The sequence below is a fragment of the Pelodiscus sinensis genome, chromosome 27 (genome assembly GCF_049634645.1).
Source record: "Pelodiscus sinensis isolate JC-2024 chromosome 27, ASM4963464v1, whole genome shotgun sequence".
Lineage (NCBI taxonomy): Eukaryota > Metazoa > Chordata > Testudines > Trionychidae > Pelodiscus > Pelodiscus sinensis.
This window is the reverse complement of record NC_134737.1, coordinates 12,624,666-12,641,594: the sequence shown is the minus strand read 5'-3', so window position 1 is coordinate 12,641,594 and position 16,929 is coordinate 12,624,666. Positions and strand designations below refer to the sequence as shown.

At 53.9% G+C, this 16,929-nt stretch overlaps 1 protein-coding gene across 3 annotated transcripts in view; it reads left to right on the top strand.

Moving 5' to 3' along the window:
* Positions 1 to 16,929, top strand: part of TULP1 (TUB like protein 1) — a 44,501-nt gene that overhangs the window by 1,611 nt on the left and 25,961 nt on the right. The window contains exons 1-2 of one of the 3 annotated variants that reach the window (XM_075910359.1): positions 686 to 8,856; positions 13,536 to 13,584. In XM_075910359.1, coding sequence (XP_075766474.1) covers positions 8,810 to 8,856; positions 13,536 to 13,584 — 96 coding nt within the window. In that variant the 5' untranslated portion in view covers positions 686 to 8,809. Of the gene's footprint in view, positions 1 to 685; positions 8,857 to 13,535; positions 13,585 to 16,929 lie in introns of those variants that run through there. The other 2 variants (XM_075910361.1, XM_075910360.1) reach the window with 2 other exon arrangements.

The following is a 16,929-nucleotide window of genomic DNA, read 5'->3' as shown; positions in this document are numbered from 1 at the left end:
TGAGGGAGAAGAGATTTCTAACTACCCCTGCTAACTGGCTGGGCCCTGGATGGTTTCCTTGGTATCCTTACGTCCTTTGCATAAATGCAAATCTGATTCACGTGTCCAATAGGATCAGCTTTTGTTTTAAAGCCAGGATAAAATATTTCCTTTTCTCTGCCTCCCCCCGTGAAGGCCGCAGGAGTAGAGAAGTTGCCACGCCTGCTGCCAAGGAGCATTTTGTCTTGTTAGAGCGCCTGCCTCTGCCTATGGAAGGGGCTCCCAATAGGGAGGCGACACAGAGTTTAATCAACTAATTGACGAGTCGATGGATTTTCAGCTGATTCCCGACTTGCACCCTGTCCCAGACACTGCACCAGCTGGCTCTTTAAAAGGCTAAAGCGCAGCAGGAGGGACTCGATGCAACTGGGAATCAGCTGGCGCTGGGTCCCCCTGTGGTGCTTTAGCCTTTTAAATGGATTAAGAACCTACTGGTTCTTAATCCATTTCAAAAGCTAAAGTGCAGTGCGGGAGGAACCCAGTGCGAGCCAGGAATCAGCTGTCCCGACTTGCACTGCCCCCTCCCTTCCCCCCCGGCGCGTCTGCTTTTTAAATGTATTAAGAGTCAGAAGGCTCTTAATACATTTAAAAAGCAGAGGTGCAGCATCTGGGACTGGGTGCGAGCTGGGAACCAGCTGATTCCCAGCTCGCACCCAGTCCCCGCTACCCCCCTGCTATCCCTGCTTTCCGTGTCCCTGGCTCCTGCTTCCCCGTTGCTGCCTCTGATGGAGGCAGCAACAGGGGGGAAGCAACTAGTCGAGGGACTGGTTGACATCCAGTAAACTTTTGCTTATTGGATAGTCAACTAGTTGCTTGCATCCCTAGTTCCCAATACTGGCCCCCCACCATCTGCTGCTGTAACGTTGTTGATTGCAGTCTTGTCAGTCATCACAAGCTACATAGAGGTAGGCCTGGTCTGTAGGTGGATGGGAGACTGGAGCATGGTTCAAGTAGCACCACTGATCATATAGCAAACTGCTTTCTTCCCTTGGACTGCAGAATCAGTACTCCCCCCAGGGAGCTAGTGCTGCTGGAGGCATCATCTTACAGATGGCACGGTCGCCTTGGCTTTAATGAACGTGGCCAATGAAGATCTTACTGCACTTTTGTAAAGAGTAGCGTGCCTTTCCAAAGGGCATGGAAGCATCTCTGATCAGCAAGCTCTGCCTCCCTTAGGGCCAACCCAAACTGGGGAGCTCTTGCTTATGCCTAGAAAAGCCTTGCCCCCCAGAAGTCGAACAGCACATAATGGGTTTTATTCTTTTTCTGCCATATCCACTGAGCTGCCAGCTCAGCTGACTGGGGGCAGTGAGGGAATCCTCATGCTTGATACCTCCATGGGAAGAGCAGAACAAGAGAGCTTTTTGTCCTCTTGTTGATGGTCTGCCAGGAGATTCCAGTCCTCACCTCCCACATGATCGGCCCCATATGGAGGAACTTCTTTCTCCTTTCGGGAAGGTCCTGCCACCCTGGTGGCAGATCAGCCCTTCATGCTAATGAATGTGACTCTCCTGGGTGGTGGTTTACAGAGTCACAGAGGATCGCTATCCAGCCACTCAGGCATTGCCTTACAATCTAGGACGGAGGTGCTCTAAGGGAGATGAAAACACGGCCACTCACAGGCATTCAAGACAGGCTCAGGACGTTCTTGGCAGGCTAATGCCTATTGTAACGGTGGCAACGCGCAGGTGAGCCAGAATGCTTCCAGTGGCGAACTTGTCTGTGTCCAGCTGAAACCAGAAGGCTTTGGCATGACCTGGCCTGCCAGTGTGTGTCTCATCCTGTCCCATGAAAAACACCTTGTGTCCGTCAGCACAGGGCCACGTGGCACCCAGGCCCGGTATGGACTTGGAGATGAAGCAGCTACCTCTGTGATATCGTTCGCTGAAGTATTGACAAACTTCCCCCCAGGTCGGCTAACAGTATTCAACCAGCAACTGGCCAGCTTCTGCTCTTCCAAACCAATCAGCTGGGTTGGATGCCTTTGCATGAACAAGGGGAAAGCAGAAACCTGGCTAGTGAGTTTTCTTATATCTGTATAAGAAATGCTTTGTCCTTAGTGCCTCAGCACTGTGGCTTTCCACACCCTTCGCCAAATATAACCAAGCCTTGCAAGACGCACAAGTAGGTTGTGTTAGCTGCTTTGTCTATAAACTGGGGCCAAGGAGGCACGTGAACTAACACAATGAGCCTGCAACAGAGTTGGGACACAACCCCAGACCTCCAGGTTCTAGTCTTTCAGATGTCTGGATTCCCTTCTTCATGCTAGCCATGGGGGATGGATCCATGCGATCCAGCTATCGAAAATACAGGTCAAGGCACTAGCTTGTCCTCCTTGTACATGACATGGTTCCTACCTCAATGTCAAAACGCCTCACAAGCGTGCTGCACGCTGTGCTTGGTAAAACGTGTGTGTGTGTGTGTGAGAGAGAGAGGAGAACATCTCACTTCTTGCTTAATTATAGCAACTCTGTTCCTATAGTGGCAGTCTGCTCCTATGTGGCAAAGGGTTCCTTGGATGTGGGTACGTGACTGCTGTAGAAATAAGATCAGGTGAAACTGAACCCAGAAGAGGCAGTGTGTGCATGGTTGGGCTCGAATAACGTTTGTCTTTTTATTACCACTAGACGATTTACCCGGCGTTGCTCGGGTCCTTAACTCAATTAATTTTTTGTTTTCTGGAAACATGCCTGGTTGGAATCGTCGTTGGGGGGCGGGGGATAAGGGGTTCATTATGCAGGCTGCCCTGAAGACAGACAACTAGCCCAGCCCTCTCTCGTCGCAGCAGTTTGGGGCCAGGTGAGAAGCACCTCTCCATGGCAGCTGCAGCTCCCATGTCCCCCAGCTGGGGCACATCCAGGTTCATCTGCCCCTGCGCTCCTCATCCAGAGTGAGGAATGCAGCAAACCGTGCACTTTCCCTTTGCTCTCGGACGGAGGGAAACAGCCAGCAATGTTCCTGTACGAATTGGCGGGGAGCATGAGTCCGCCCTCCTTAAAGGGCAGATTGGAGCTGGGACAGTCCTGGATTTAGGGGAGGGACACCCCTTCAGCCATCCCCTTTCACCTGCCTGGTGATTCTCTTTTCTGTTTGGTTTTCTGAGAAGCAACCCCATTCCAGGCATGTCCCATTTTCCTGGCACAACCAGAGGAAGCTGTATTCCAAATTTGGTGGTCCTAGCTCTTGAACAAACAGACAAACTCTCTTACATATATTGTAGAGAACTGCCATTGGGGTGAAAAATTGAAGGAGCCCAGTGTTTGGAAAACTGCATATAACATCACCCGCTACTGAAATGCAGCTGTCTCTGGGGTGGATTGTGTAAGGATGCCCAGCAACACTACACCACAGTTTTACAAGAAGACACGGAGGGCTGAGTTAGGCAGAATGTAGTTACGTGTGATTGGAATTCAGTCAGGATGCCGGGGTAACTCCCTCACTCTTGTGCAAAATACTACAAGGCTGCGTCTAGACTGGCATGATTTTGCGCAGATACGTTTAACGGAAAAACTTTTCCGTTAAAAGTATTTGCGCAAGAGAGCATCTACATTGGCATGGATGCTTTTACGCAAAAGCATCCGTGCCAGTGTAGACGCTCTCTTGCACAAGAAAGCTCCGATGGCCATTTTAGCCATCGGACTTTCTTGCACAAGAGATTAACGTTGCTGTCTACACTGGCCCTCTTGCGCTAGAATACTGGTGCAAGAGGGCTTATCCCTGAGCAGGAGCATCAGAGTATTTGCGCAAGAAGCACTGATTTTGTACCGTACAAGGTCAGTGTTCTTGCGCAAATACGGCCAGTGTAGACGGGCGGCAAGATTTTGCTTTTGCGCAAAATCATGCCAGTCTAGACGCAACCCGAATGTCTAAGAGCTGTGACTGTTTAGCTCTATGGCATGACATCCCACGCCGGAGGAGATGCTATCAGCAACACATCCCTCGAGCGCCCCATGCTGGGCAGATGGCTGGGGACTGACTCGAAGAGAAATACCTCCTGGTGTGTGTTAGCTTTCGTGCAAAGTCTCCAGGCCTGTGGGGAAGAGTTGGATTGTAGACAGTGTTCCCTGTAAGCTGTGTGCTTGAGCGGGAGAGATTCAAATGCCGCCCAGCTGATTAGCAGGGACCCACAGCTTGCAGCATGTGTTTTTGTTGGTGGTGCACATTTGCACATGCCTTGGCGCACAGAACAAAATTTATTCTGTGGGTGGATGGAAAAAACGAGAGGGAACATTGGTTGGAGGGTCTGAATATGGGTGAACTGGGGTAGAGAAGAGAAGTGGAGGCAGGATTCTGGGGACAAGGAAGTGGGTGTTGAAGAAGGATTTGAAAGCGGGAGGATGTTGTAGGAGAAGAAGCGCTGGTGCTGCGATTGCTGAAATGCACAAGCGCCGGTTTCAGTGAATCACTCGGAACAATGCATTCATCTGGTCACTGAGGAGCAAGAGCGATTGCTTTACAGAGGCTGTTTGGTGTGGAGGGAGAGGGCTTGCACTCCGCAGTCCCCTCCCCATCTCAGCCCATCACACAGGCCCCCTGTCCTATGAGAAACCAGGGGGGAATTTTTGCTCTTGCAATTCAGAGGGATAAATGGCAATCTGGCACCACCTCGTGGCACAGGCGGGTTAGGAAGCTGCTGAGGGCCTGGCAGAGTACAGCATGACCGTTGATTTGGCTGGTTGCTGCAGCAAGCTGGAATTACGCTACTGCAAGGGTCCAAGTTCAGCTCTGGGTGCGTGATAGCGAGTGGAGCACAGCCCGTTCCTGGAAGCAGCTGTGTCGCTCTGTTCCAGCAGAGTCAAGAAGGCTTCAAGAGCCTCACACCCAAGGCATTGGGTGGTCTCGGTGCTGCTTGTCTTCACCAGTCTCACTGGTACTTGCGCCTTGTTAATAAACCACCGCTGCCGTAGCTACAGCCTAGCATCTCTGGACCCCCTGTATTTGACACCCGGGAGCACTGCCCTCCGTCAAGAACGTTCTTCCTACAAGATGGTTCTGCCCTAGAACACAAGAAGTTGTGGGGATTAGCACACAGGGCCCCTTTCACCTCTGCCATACCCGGGGTAGGTCAGAAATACTGCAGTATGGCTCAGCTGAGGGAGTAAGGACAGCACCAGTTCTGGGACAAAGAGACGTAGGACTGGAGCCAGAAACTTGCCTTTCCGGCTGGAGAGAAAGCGGCGGCTAAGTCCTAACTTGTCCCCCGGCTACAAAAGCCTGGCAGATACATTGGGTGAAAGAAATAGAAACCTGGAAGAGATGCCACAGCAGGAGTTAGGCTGAGAAATGACTCCGGGAGCCATTCCTGGCTTGGGAGTGGAAACGGTATGAAAATGATCCCCTCTAATGCATGTAAACAAATGAACCCGAACACGATTGAACAGCCGGACGGCTCCGGATAAATGGACTAGAACCAGCGCCAGAAATGTCCTTGCTCTGGCCATCGCCACAAGAGGAGAAATGTTTATCTCCAGGGCACAGGTTGCCTGGAAATAAGGCCTCGGCCTTCATCTTCACCCTCGGATAAGTCCAGCTCCAGACGTCGGCAGACAGCACCGAGAGACCTGCTAATTGGCAAGTAGTTCTGTGGTGCTGACAGTGAGGCAGAACGCAAGTGATTAAGCGCAGTGCCGTGATATTTTGCATCCCTGTCCCCCTCAGACTGAGCTAAGGACTTCGGGGCCTCCCCATAGCATTTCGTGAGGAGTGTCTCCTTGCCATAGGGTTCTGACCCTCGCTCTGCAGACCCTCGCCTGGGAATCCATGTGGTGTCTCTTGTAACCAATCAGATGCAGGTGGCCGGAGCCCTCAGACACAAGGGGCACCCCACGTGGGTCCAAACGCAGAAGCAGGGCCTAGCTCCCCACTACCACCAAGTGAAGGCTGCACGTGCTAGCGGCAGCCCTGTCTGATTTCATCTTTCAGTGTCTTTCCATCCCGTTTCTCTGCAATTCCCTACCCCCTTTCACCGGCACCGTGTGCCGCTTGCTGGCCTGGATAAACAGGGACAGCCACATCAAAAATACAATTGCTCTGTCCTTGTAGCGGAGTCAAATCCGATTTAAACTCCAAAACTTCAGCCAAGAGGCTAAAAAGGCCCAGGGATGAGATTGCTTGTACCGTATGCAAATGAAGTAATGTACGAGGGAAGGGCGGATGCTAGGAAGCTGCATGCGTGTGACTACACAGATTGAATAGAGGAGATAGTCCAGCCAGAGGCTAGCACCCATCCTGTCTGTTCATCAGGGTTCCCAGAAGTGCTGGTACACAGGAAAGAGTGGAGCAAGTTCTGTCTCCAGTCAGAGCACTGATGGTTGTATCATTTCCTATCCTCCAGCTGATTCAGCTCACTGCACAGGCGCTCGGGCTACATGCCGTCCGTGCCCAGGACCCACCAGTTTCTGGGCTGCTCTGGGTCTTTGAGCCCGGAGAGTGGAGCAGGAACTTGCAGGATGCCCGCGTGGCTGCCAGCCTCCTCGTTGCGAGCAGGTCTTGCAAGCTCAGTTCCCGCTAGCAGCCGGCATGTGCCGAGTGTGCAAAGCACCGAGTGGGACACAGGGATGGGCTGGACAGATCCACGCCCTCTGCCTGTGTGGTCAGACACCGGAAAGCAGGGGAAGGGGCAGTTTGCAGCCCTGATGCCCTGCGTCGGGCACTTGCGCTGTACATCCCAGCCGCCGCTCCCCTAAGGACTGGGGCCAGGCAGGGGAGCATCAGGCCCCGAGCGTTGTCCTCCACAGCAATTCCGGGCCACCGGGTCGGGGGTGCCAGGACAGTTACATCACGCGGGCCGAGGAGCCCAGCTCAGGCAGATTGCGTCCCCTAAGCAGATCAGGGCTGAAATCTCTTGGCTCAGAGGCTGAGCGATGTGGGTCTGGCGTTCCCAGAATAGCCTGCCCAGCCCCCTGCTGCCTGCGTGTGTGTACGCCAAACCTGCCCCTGCCGAAGGCCTCGGCCATGACCACACGGGGGGTAGGAGGGGGTGCGTGGGCTAACAGGAATCAATAGTGCTGACCCCCCCCACCATTCGGAGAGCGTCGCCCGCAGCGAGCCATGTTAGAGCGAAGCAGCTGGGGGGCTGCGTGGGCTCGTAGACGTGTCGGCGGGCCCCTCGGGCGGCGGTGTGAGCCTCCGGGGGTTCTGCGGTGCGCCAGGGGACGGCCCCCGGGAGAGGCTCGTGCTGGTTGTGTATGGGTGGAGCTCCCCGATGCCAGTGGAACCGCTCCTGGGTTTCTGGATGGGAGCCGATAGAGAATCGGACCGGCCAGTGAGTTCCAGGCCGGGATCGCTGCGGGAAGCTTTCTGGCCCACTCCAAGCAGGAGCTCAGACAGCATCTGTAGCATGGATGGGCTCCTAGGCCTTAAATCTCAGCAGCCAGCCTGGGCTGCAACGGCTTCTCTTCTCCTGGTGCTGCAGCGCAGGTCCCGGGTCCCAGGCTGGCTCAGTCGGCACTTTGTGTGTTATTGGAGCCAGCTCGATGCAGGCTCGCTCTGCTGTGTCTGGCGCTGCCGTCACTCCTTGCAGCATGTAGCTGGATCTGTGAATGGCCCTGCGTCCCTAGTTGATCACGGACAGATTTATCCGCCTTCTCTCTGCATCCCCGCCCAGCGTGGGCCACACGGCATACTGCTCCAGCTTTTGTACAGCACCAGGAGAGCCCAGCAACACTTGCATCCGCTATAACTCTGTGTGTGTGTGTGTGTGTGTGTACACATGTACACTACACTCACTCACACCCACTATAACTCTGTGTGTGTGCGCGTGTGCACATGTACACTACACTCACTCACACCCACTATAACTGTGTGTGTGCGCACATGTACGCTACACTCACTCGCACCCACTATAACTGTGTGTGTGTGTGTGTATATCTGTACGCTACACTCACTCGCACCCACTATAACTCTGTGTGTGTGTGTGTGTGTGTATATCTGTACGCTACACTCATTCGCACCCACTATAACTCTGTGTATATCTGTACGCTACACTCACTCGCACCCACTATAACTCTGTGTGTGTGCGTGTGTGCACATGTATGCTACACTCACTCGCACCCACTATAACTGTGTGTGTGTGTGTGTGTGTGTGTGTGTACACGTACGCTACACTCACACGCACCCACTATAATTGTGGGGGGGGGTGCATGTGCGCACGCGCCCTGCACACATGTACGCTACACTCGCTCGCCCAGAGTCACAACGTTACACAGCATGATCCATCAAGCTGTCTTGGGCCCGGGCTGAATAAATTACTGTGACAGCTGTTGCACTCTGTAGAACCTCCCCAGAGGCCTGGCTGCCAGGCCGTGAGCTTCTGAAATCCTATTACCGAGTTTTGAGAGAAATAAAAAGTGAATCATCTGAGGAGCTCTCTGCCTCTCCACGGAGCCGAAGCACGACACAGACCGGCCTGCGCCAGCGGCTGGGCCTCCGCAGCCCTGCTGGGTAACAGGAAACGAATTCGAAAGGCTAATTGACTTCATTGAAATCAGCTACTGATTGTGAGGCTGTGCCAGGATTTGCGGGAGCTGATTAACCAGCAAGCAAGGAATCCCCAGCCAGCCAGGGGCAGCTCCGTAGCTGGTCAGGTCTTGCGTTGAAAATCCCCACTGCCTGGGGGGGTTTCACGTCCGTGGTGAAGAAGATCTGGACTAGGAGAAGGGAGACTTCCACCTTCACACCTGCCAACAAGGCGGCTTGGTGCACCAAGTCTGGATCCCGGCTGCCAGAGTCCTTGCTTCCCCGCGAGTCCGAGCCCGGCCGGCCGTTTGCCATGCCCCTGCAGTCGGAGATCCTGCGGGAGGTGTGGACCTTGGACAGGTGAGTGGTTGGTTCCTTCTGCCCCCAGCGGCTCACGTTCGACGTGCTCCTGGTTGCAGGGGGGACGAGGGTGTGTACCGGGGGGGGGAGGGTTTGTAGCAGCAGAATACTGCAGCCTGGGTTTCTATCCTAGAGCTTCCCTGCCCCTCAGCCTCAGTCGCACGCAGACGTCCCCCTCCTTAGAGCTGACCTCCTCCTGGTCCGGAAGAACCTCGCTCTCTGGGAAATCCAGTCTGTCCGTGTTCACTCACCAAGTCTTGCAGAAGAAAGGCTCGATCTCGCCCTGAGGAGAGCCCATCCCACTTTCTCCTGTGGGAAGGGGGTACCCTCGCCTCGGGCAGAGGCAGCAGAACCGGAGTTAGCCAGAAAGGAAACTGCTGACGTTTGCCAGGGAACAAACATTCTAAAGAACGTCCCTTTGGGGCCACTGAAATGTTTGTTTTCCGCCCTGTCAAAGCAGCACACTGTGGAATGTGTCTACAGCCCACGTTCCCATTGACATTTGCACGCGCAAGCCTCCTCGGTATGAACGGAAATGAAGTTGACACAAAACAGGGATTTCCCTACACCCCCCATGGGGGTGTATACCCCCCCTGAATTTCCCCAACACCCCCCAGTTTTGTGAACTATGGTGCCATACAGCCCACCTTCACCATCACGGTCTCACCCCTCATCGGCCCTGACCCCCCCTTGTAAATTCGAACACCCCCCCCCCCAATTTCAATTCCTGGGGAGGCTCCTGTGTTTATCAACTTCGTTCCCATCGAAAATCTCATTGGAATCAAACGACTCCCGGGAGAGGCTTTGCTTTCGATTAAACTCATCCGTTCTTACGGGGAACCCTCCTGCTGGACAGTTTCCACCAGCTGTCAGCAGGAGAGTCTGTTGGACAAAGAGGGAAGAACAGCACTTGTTCAGGGAGGGTCCCGCTCCAGGGAGGGCTGCCTGCGTGGAAACACCGTGCTGAGGTATCTTTGTCATCAGGCTAATCTACCAGAGAGGCTGGCTGCATTTGGGAGGATGGGGCTATGAGCATGCACCTTGGCACACTCTGGAGGTGTCAGAATATGAAACCTAGGGCTTTATTGCTACCCTAGCCAGCGTATTCCTGGGGCTCCTATATGTCCCCCAGGCAGCACTGCAGCCGAACACAGGGCATTTCAGATGGCTGCTCTAGTGGACTCAAGACATCTGAGTTAGGCAAGAGACTGGTGGAGTTTTCTCAGGCCAGCTGGTGGCCTCCGCGTACATTCCAAAACAAGCAGCATCTGTGAGACTGCAAACAGATGCCTGCTTCAAAACCCAGGAGGGAGTGAATCCAGTGATCTGACATCTGGAGGTATCTCCAATGAGTCAGAAAGGACCCAGGGTTGGCTATCACCTTCCATGTCAGAGCCCCAAGCTTCTGTTCCCGGGTCGGCGATGACAGTAGTTTATTGGGGATCTGCAGCCACTCTGGCATTGCCAGGCTCCAAAGGGGGATTCTGTCTGTCGTTGGCTGGAAGGATCGTCCCATAAGGACACTGACAGATTCAGGGGAAGAGCCCTACAAGAATTACCGAGGCCTGAAGACCCTGTCTTTGCAGTGAGACTAAAGAAGCTCAATCCATTTAGCTTAACGAAGAGTCAGTTCCGAGGCAGGGGCGGTCCATCCATACGGGCAAACTAGGCGGTCGCCTGGGGCGCCACGTTAAATGGGGAGCCAAATAGTGGCACAATATCATCGAGGGGTTTGGAGGTGGGAGTGCCGATTGCATGCTTCGCCTAGGGTGCCAGTTGCTGGCAGCTAGTCTAGGGCCGCCCCTGTTCAGAGGTGACCTGATCACCCCTGGAAGAACATCCCGGGAGAGAAGGTTTCTGACAGGCAAGGCTCTTCAATCTCACCAACAACGCTCCAATGGACAGACGCTGAAGCTGGACAACTTCAGACTAGAAAGAGGAGCAGTTAATGACTATTGTACCCGTGTGGGCAGTTAACCCTGGAATATCTTACTGGGCAAATGCTTAAATCAGGCGGGGTTTCTCCAGGGCTGTCCCTGTCCACAGGCAGAACACACAGTCGCGTAGGGCACCGCTGGGTCTTGGTGCCCACCCTCTGCCTTCTCCTCTCCCTGTTCTGCGGCTCTGCTTCCTCCGGAGAAGATCTAGTTCACTTCCAAGGGACAAGGCCGGCCAGCGCGATTAGCAAGATCCTGAACCTGGGAACGAGCCAGAAAGTGGGCATGAAACCCTTAACAGGCATTTGCTAGCCCCAGGGCTGTACCGTCAGTTTCTAGTCAATGTGCTAGTCAATGGGACCTTGGTTTAAAATGTGCTTTAAAACCATTTCATTCGGGTTTTGCTGACGATTATAAAATCACGTCTCTAAAAAATCGTTGTCTTCCCCAGCTGCTATTGAGGCACTAGGTTAATCATAGAACACTCATCATACATATAGTAGCCCAGTGTCTGGGAGTCTGTAACGCCGAAATGCTGGCTGTTCCCTCTGGGCGGCCTGTGCTGCATGGGGAATGTGGGGCCCAAATGGCCGCTTGCTCCCCCGCGGTGGCCCAGCTGAGCAGCGCAGAAGTCAGCCGAGCACCACGGCGGGAGGCAAAGGGGGGCGGGGCGGTGACATGCGGCGTGACAGTGGCTCCAGGCCCTGCCCCCTGGCCGTGAATGTCACCGCCCCACCCTCCTTCGCCTCCCGCTGTGGCGCTCGGCTGACTTCTGCGCCACTCAGCCGAGCCGTCGTGTGGGAGTAAGTGGCGCAAGCGACCGTTTGGGCTCTACGCTCCCCATGCAGCACGGGGAGTGCGGAGCCCAAACAGCTGTTTGAGCTCTGCGGTCCCTTGAGTGAGAAGCAGGAGGGGAAGGAGAAGAGAAAGAGAGAGACAGAGAGAGAGGCAGGAGGTGGAGGAGAGCTGAGAGAGAGAGGGGGAGGCAGGAGGAGGAGGAGAGAAAGAGAGACGGAGCGAGAGATTGGAGGCTCAGTAGAGAAGACCAATGTGGAGGAGAGACCTGAAAATCCCATCTTATGACTGGCTAATTGGCTAGTCATCATATATATAGTAGCCCAATGTCTGTGACTCTGTAACCCTGTAGTGTTACGTGTTGCCTCTGAGTGGCGCTGTTGCCTCCTGCCATGGCGCTCGGCTGAGTTCTGCGCCACTCAGCCGGGCTGCCGTGGGGGAGCAAGCGGCTGTTTGGGCTCTGCGCTCCCCATGCAGGAGGAGGAGAAGAGAAAGAGAGAGTGAGAGGCAGGAGGAGGAGAAGAGAGAATGAGAGGCGGGAGGGGGAGGAGAAGAGAAAGAGTGAGAGAGGCAGGAGGGGGAGAAGAGAAAGAGAGACGGAGAGAGAGGCAGGAGACGGCAGAGAGCTGAGAGAGAGTGGGGGGAAGGCAATAGGAGGAGGGGAGAGAGACAGAGACGGAGCGAGAGACCGGAGGCTCAGGAGAGAAGACCTAGATAGAAAGGGAATAGGACGTGGAGGAGAGACCTGAAAATCCCGTTTTATGACGGGCTAACTGGCTAGCAGAATCATAAAACACTAGAACTGGAAGGGACCTCGAGAGGTCACCGAGTCCAGTCCCCTGCCCCCAGGACTACATGGGGCCCCACAGGTCCTGAGGGTGTTCCGGGGTGTCTCTTTCTAAAAGATCCGCTCTGGCTGAGCCAGCACAGTCGTGGGCTCGATGCAAGAATCAGTCACTTGCTGAAATTTTCTGGCCTGGGCTAGGTAGGAGGCCGGACCAGTTGATCGTCGTGGTCTCCGCTGGTCTGTTGCCAGGGATTCCTCTGCCTAATCGCTGGCCCACAAGCCTGCCACGGGCTCCCCACTGCTGTAAAATACAGATATACGTGAATCGTATTGAACAAGCATGAGAGGCGGCAGCACCTTCCCTTGGAAGCAGAGGGTCCCTTCTCCAGTGTAGGGGGGCAGTTTCTGCTGGGAGCTGCTTTGCCAATACCGGAGCATTGCTGACCAGTCCTGCCTGCCCCACAGCACTGGGACATCTTGGGGAAAACTACAAGCAGAGCCTGCTCTTACCCCGCCCCCGAGACGCTGCCACTGGTGCGGCTGTTCTGCGTGGCCTGGAGCTACCTCGCTGCACAGCTGGGTTTGCTAGGCATCCATTTGCTGGTTCACCTATTGGAAATGCTCCCAAATTCTGTTACCATGGCAACCAGCCACGGGGGGGGGGAGGGGGGACTGGGACCAGCTGGAAGAACAGGCAAGGATGGAAACGGAGACCCATGGGAAGTTAAGGGGACGGGAAACAGTGTGAGGCACCTTAGGGATGCACAGGGCACCCCGAGCACTGTCCACCGAGAGGTCACTCCGAGATCCAGTCTGAAAGGCCTGTAACACGCGGGCCTGCAGAATGCCCACTGGACAGTGAGGGGTACCCCTCTAGCCCAGAGAGAGAAAGGGAGACAGGCAATGTAGGGCGGTGGGAGCAGGAAGCGGCTTCTGTCTCTAAGCTGGGACTGGTGTAAACTCAAGGGCCAAAGTTGGTTTGTTTCCCTCCCGAAGATTTTCCAGCGGGACTAGTGATTTCAGCTGCTCGCTTTGAGGCACGCTGCATCAGCCAGCCCCGAGCACCCATCCACAGGCAGCCAGCCCCGTCAGGCCTCAGAACGTCACTGCCGCTTTGGGAGACACTGGCCTTCCTCTCATTGCCCTGTTTTCCCCCCTAGTGCGAATGAGGAACCCGGGAGCCTCCAGAAGCAGAAACTTCACAAGCAGGTAAGAAAATCTTCCCGCTCTTCTCCAGCTCCTCCACATCAGCCTGCCTGCCCCTTCCCTGTGGCTTCCAGCACTGCGGTGTCGGGGAGCAGCGGACGAGGCTACGGGACCGCGGTCTGTTTTGGGGACCGAGCTGTGTGCGTGTTTCTGGGCTGAGGCTGCTGGCAGGGGTGGGAAGATCACTGTGCTTCACAGAGACGGGCTAGACCGTGGGCACAGCCCATGTGAGCCTAGAACCGAGGGACACTCCGTTCTCGACTGGCCTCTTGTGCTCAGATAAAGCAGTTGTGTTTATACCGGATGTCTGGGAGTGACAGCTGGCCCTGCCAGGACCCTGTACTAGAGGGTTCTACCCAAACACAGCCCCAGCTGAACCCCTATCCCACCCCCAGTTAAGACTGGCTCAGTCCTGATCCAGCTGGGAACCTGGGGTCTGAGCGGATCTGTGTGAACAGGGGTTCAAATGGTTCTGGTGGAACCTGGCATGTACCGGACCCCATTTGCTTTTTTGCTCCTTCCTTCTAATGTGGGAGCATCACCTTCTCCATTCAGTGCCCCAAATGGACCATTCTGAGCCCTCTTTGGTGCCTGGCAGTTTTCATTGCTGTCCACGCCAAAGCAGAGTGTTACTGAGAAGCTAGAGAAAGCTGGTTTAGATATGGCTGATTGCTGGGGACAACGCTGTGGCAACAACTCCCATGACTGATGAAAGGTGTTCAAATTCAGCAAGGTAATCAGACCATGTGCTGCTTGCTCACATCTTGGTCAATGGGCATTTCCTTGAGTTGTGCTATTTTGTGGAACCGTTTGCCACTTCTGTTCGTCCCAGATGACAAACACGGTTGGCATTACATTGCAATGCCAAAGCACAACAAGATGGCCAGCAATCGGTCTGCTCCAAAACTGAGTCTAGGGTGTGAGTGAGAACAACACTGCTCACAGCCTTATGGCAGAACTTACGTCAGAAGTAGAGCGTTTACCACCAATGGTTGCAGAGTTTTCGTCTCTTGGCTGAGACGTGGTTTTACTGTCTTACCAAAAATTAGCATCGTGAGCAAAAATGGTAAAGTCTGGACCTTGTCATGCGAATGGTTTGTGGTTTACTAGAGACACTTTATTGGAATTGCAGTCTTCTGGGCGTGTTCTGTGTAAGGAAGCGGCTGCTTTTCAGACTGAAACGTTAGGAGCATCCATGCGGCTCTATCGAGACTCACCACTATGGCGCTGCCTGCTGGCCACACTGGGAATTAGCTCTGTCCTCAGCAGGGCGCCCCCTTCTGCCCGAACAAAAAACAGGACTGTGTAGCACTTTAAAGACTAACAAGATGGTTTATTAGGTGATGAGCTTTCGTGGGCCTAATAAACCATCTTGTTAGTCTTTAAAGTGCTACATAGTCCAGTATTTTGTTTCAGCTACACTAAACTAACACGGCTACATTTCTATCACCCTTCTGCCCAGTAACTCACCCATCGTTCCTTCCCAGATCAAGGCATCCTCTACAGGACACTGCCCTCCAGCAAGGCTCACCGCACTGGCCTCTCGCCCCCCTCCTGGGGTATCAGTGCTCCGCAGCCTCGCTCTTGCTGCTGACGCCAGCAGCAGCCTCAATCTATCCCCTCACCTCCGGGCAAGTCAGGTCCGTAAAGGCCACTCCTCCGCGTGGATAGCTGTGGTGCAATGGGTAAGGGGAGACCCCAGCCCCCCCGCTACTCTGGAGGCCAGGGTCCCTCTGGTGGCAGCCTTGTCCTGCCCTCCTTCCCTCTTCCTCTACTGCCTCCCGTTCCCTGGGCCACTTCCCTGCACTCTCCTGACCCCTGTATCAAAGTCTGCAGGTATCAGGCCGGAGCCTCTATTGCTCTGCACCCCTGAGCCTGCCCAGCCCTACTCTATCCCATGTGCTTCTCTGGGAACCAGTCCTGCACTTTCTCTGGTCAGGCCCTCTCCGCTCCTTATAACCAGGGCTTCCCAGCAATCTGTCCTCTAACATAAGGGGAAAGGAGTCCAGGAGAGCTGGCCGTATTTTAAGAAGCCTTATTGAAGGCACAGGAACAAACCATCCCGATGCGCAGTAAGAAAAGCAAATGTGGTTGGCGACCAGTTTGGCTTAGCAGGGAAATCCTTGGTGAGCTTAAACACACAAAGGAAGCTCACAAGAAGTGGAAACTTGGACAGATGACTAGGGAGGAGTATAAATCTATTGGTTGAGCGTGCAGGGGTGTAATCAGGAAGGCCAAAGCGCAATTGGAATTGTAGCTAGCAGGGAATGTGAAGGGTTACAAGAAAGGTTTCTACAGGCATGTTAGCAATAAGAGGGTGATCAGAAAGAGTGTGGGGCCCTTACTGGATGAGGGAGGTAGCCTACGGGATGTCTAGATTACATGTAGATGAGTTGAACCCTCTCACCATGGGGAAGGAGCCAAGGCCTTATCTTCTCAGTTGTCTGAGTAATGTCATGTTCACAAGTGCTACAGCTGGAGCATGAATTACTGTGCACGTCTCACAGGTGTGGCTGCATCTGGGGTGGAACACATCTGCTGTTGAAGAGTACACAGCAACAAGTTTGAGGAAGGACATTAAGGAGAATATGGAAGTCCATGGAGGCTGCAGGAGAAAGTAGGGAGGCAGACTAGACAATGCATCACAGAATCATAGAACTGGAACGTAACCCAAGAGGTCGAGTCCAGTCCCCTACCCTCACGGCAGGACCAAGCACCGTCTAGATCATCCCTGATAGATGTCTGTCTAATCTGCTCTTAAATATCTCCAGAGATGGAGATTCCACAACCTCCCTGGGCAATTTATTCCAGTGTTCAACCACCCTGACAGTTAGGAAGTTTTTTCTAATGTCCAAATTAAACCTTCCTTGCTGCAGTTTAAGCCCATTGCTTCTTGTCCTATCCTCAGAGGACAAGGAGAACAGGTTTTCTCCCTCCTCCTTGTAACACCCTTTTAGATACTTGAAAAATGCTATTATGTCCCATCTCCGTCTTTTCCTTTCTCAACTAAACAAGCCCAGCTCTTTCAGTCTTCCCTCATCGCTCATATTTTCTAGACCTTTCATCATTTTTGCATCTGACAAAGTGGGTCTTTTCCCACGACAGCTTATGCTCCGATAAATCTGTTAGTCTATAAGTTGCCACAGGACTCCTTGTTGTTAATAATTTTTGTTGCTCTTCTCTGGACCTTCTCCAATTTCTCCACATCTTTCCTGGAATGTGGTGTCCAGAACTGGACACACTACTCTATCTAGGGCCTAATCAGCACAGAGTAGAGCAGAAGAATGACTTCTTCTGTCCGGCCAGGGCAGTGGAATTCACCGCCCTTCTCTTGGCACAACGTCCCCT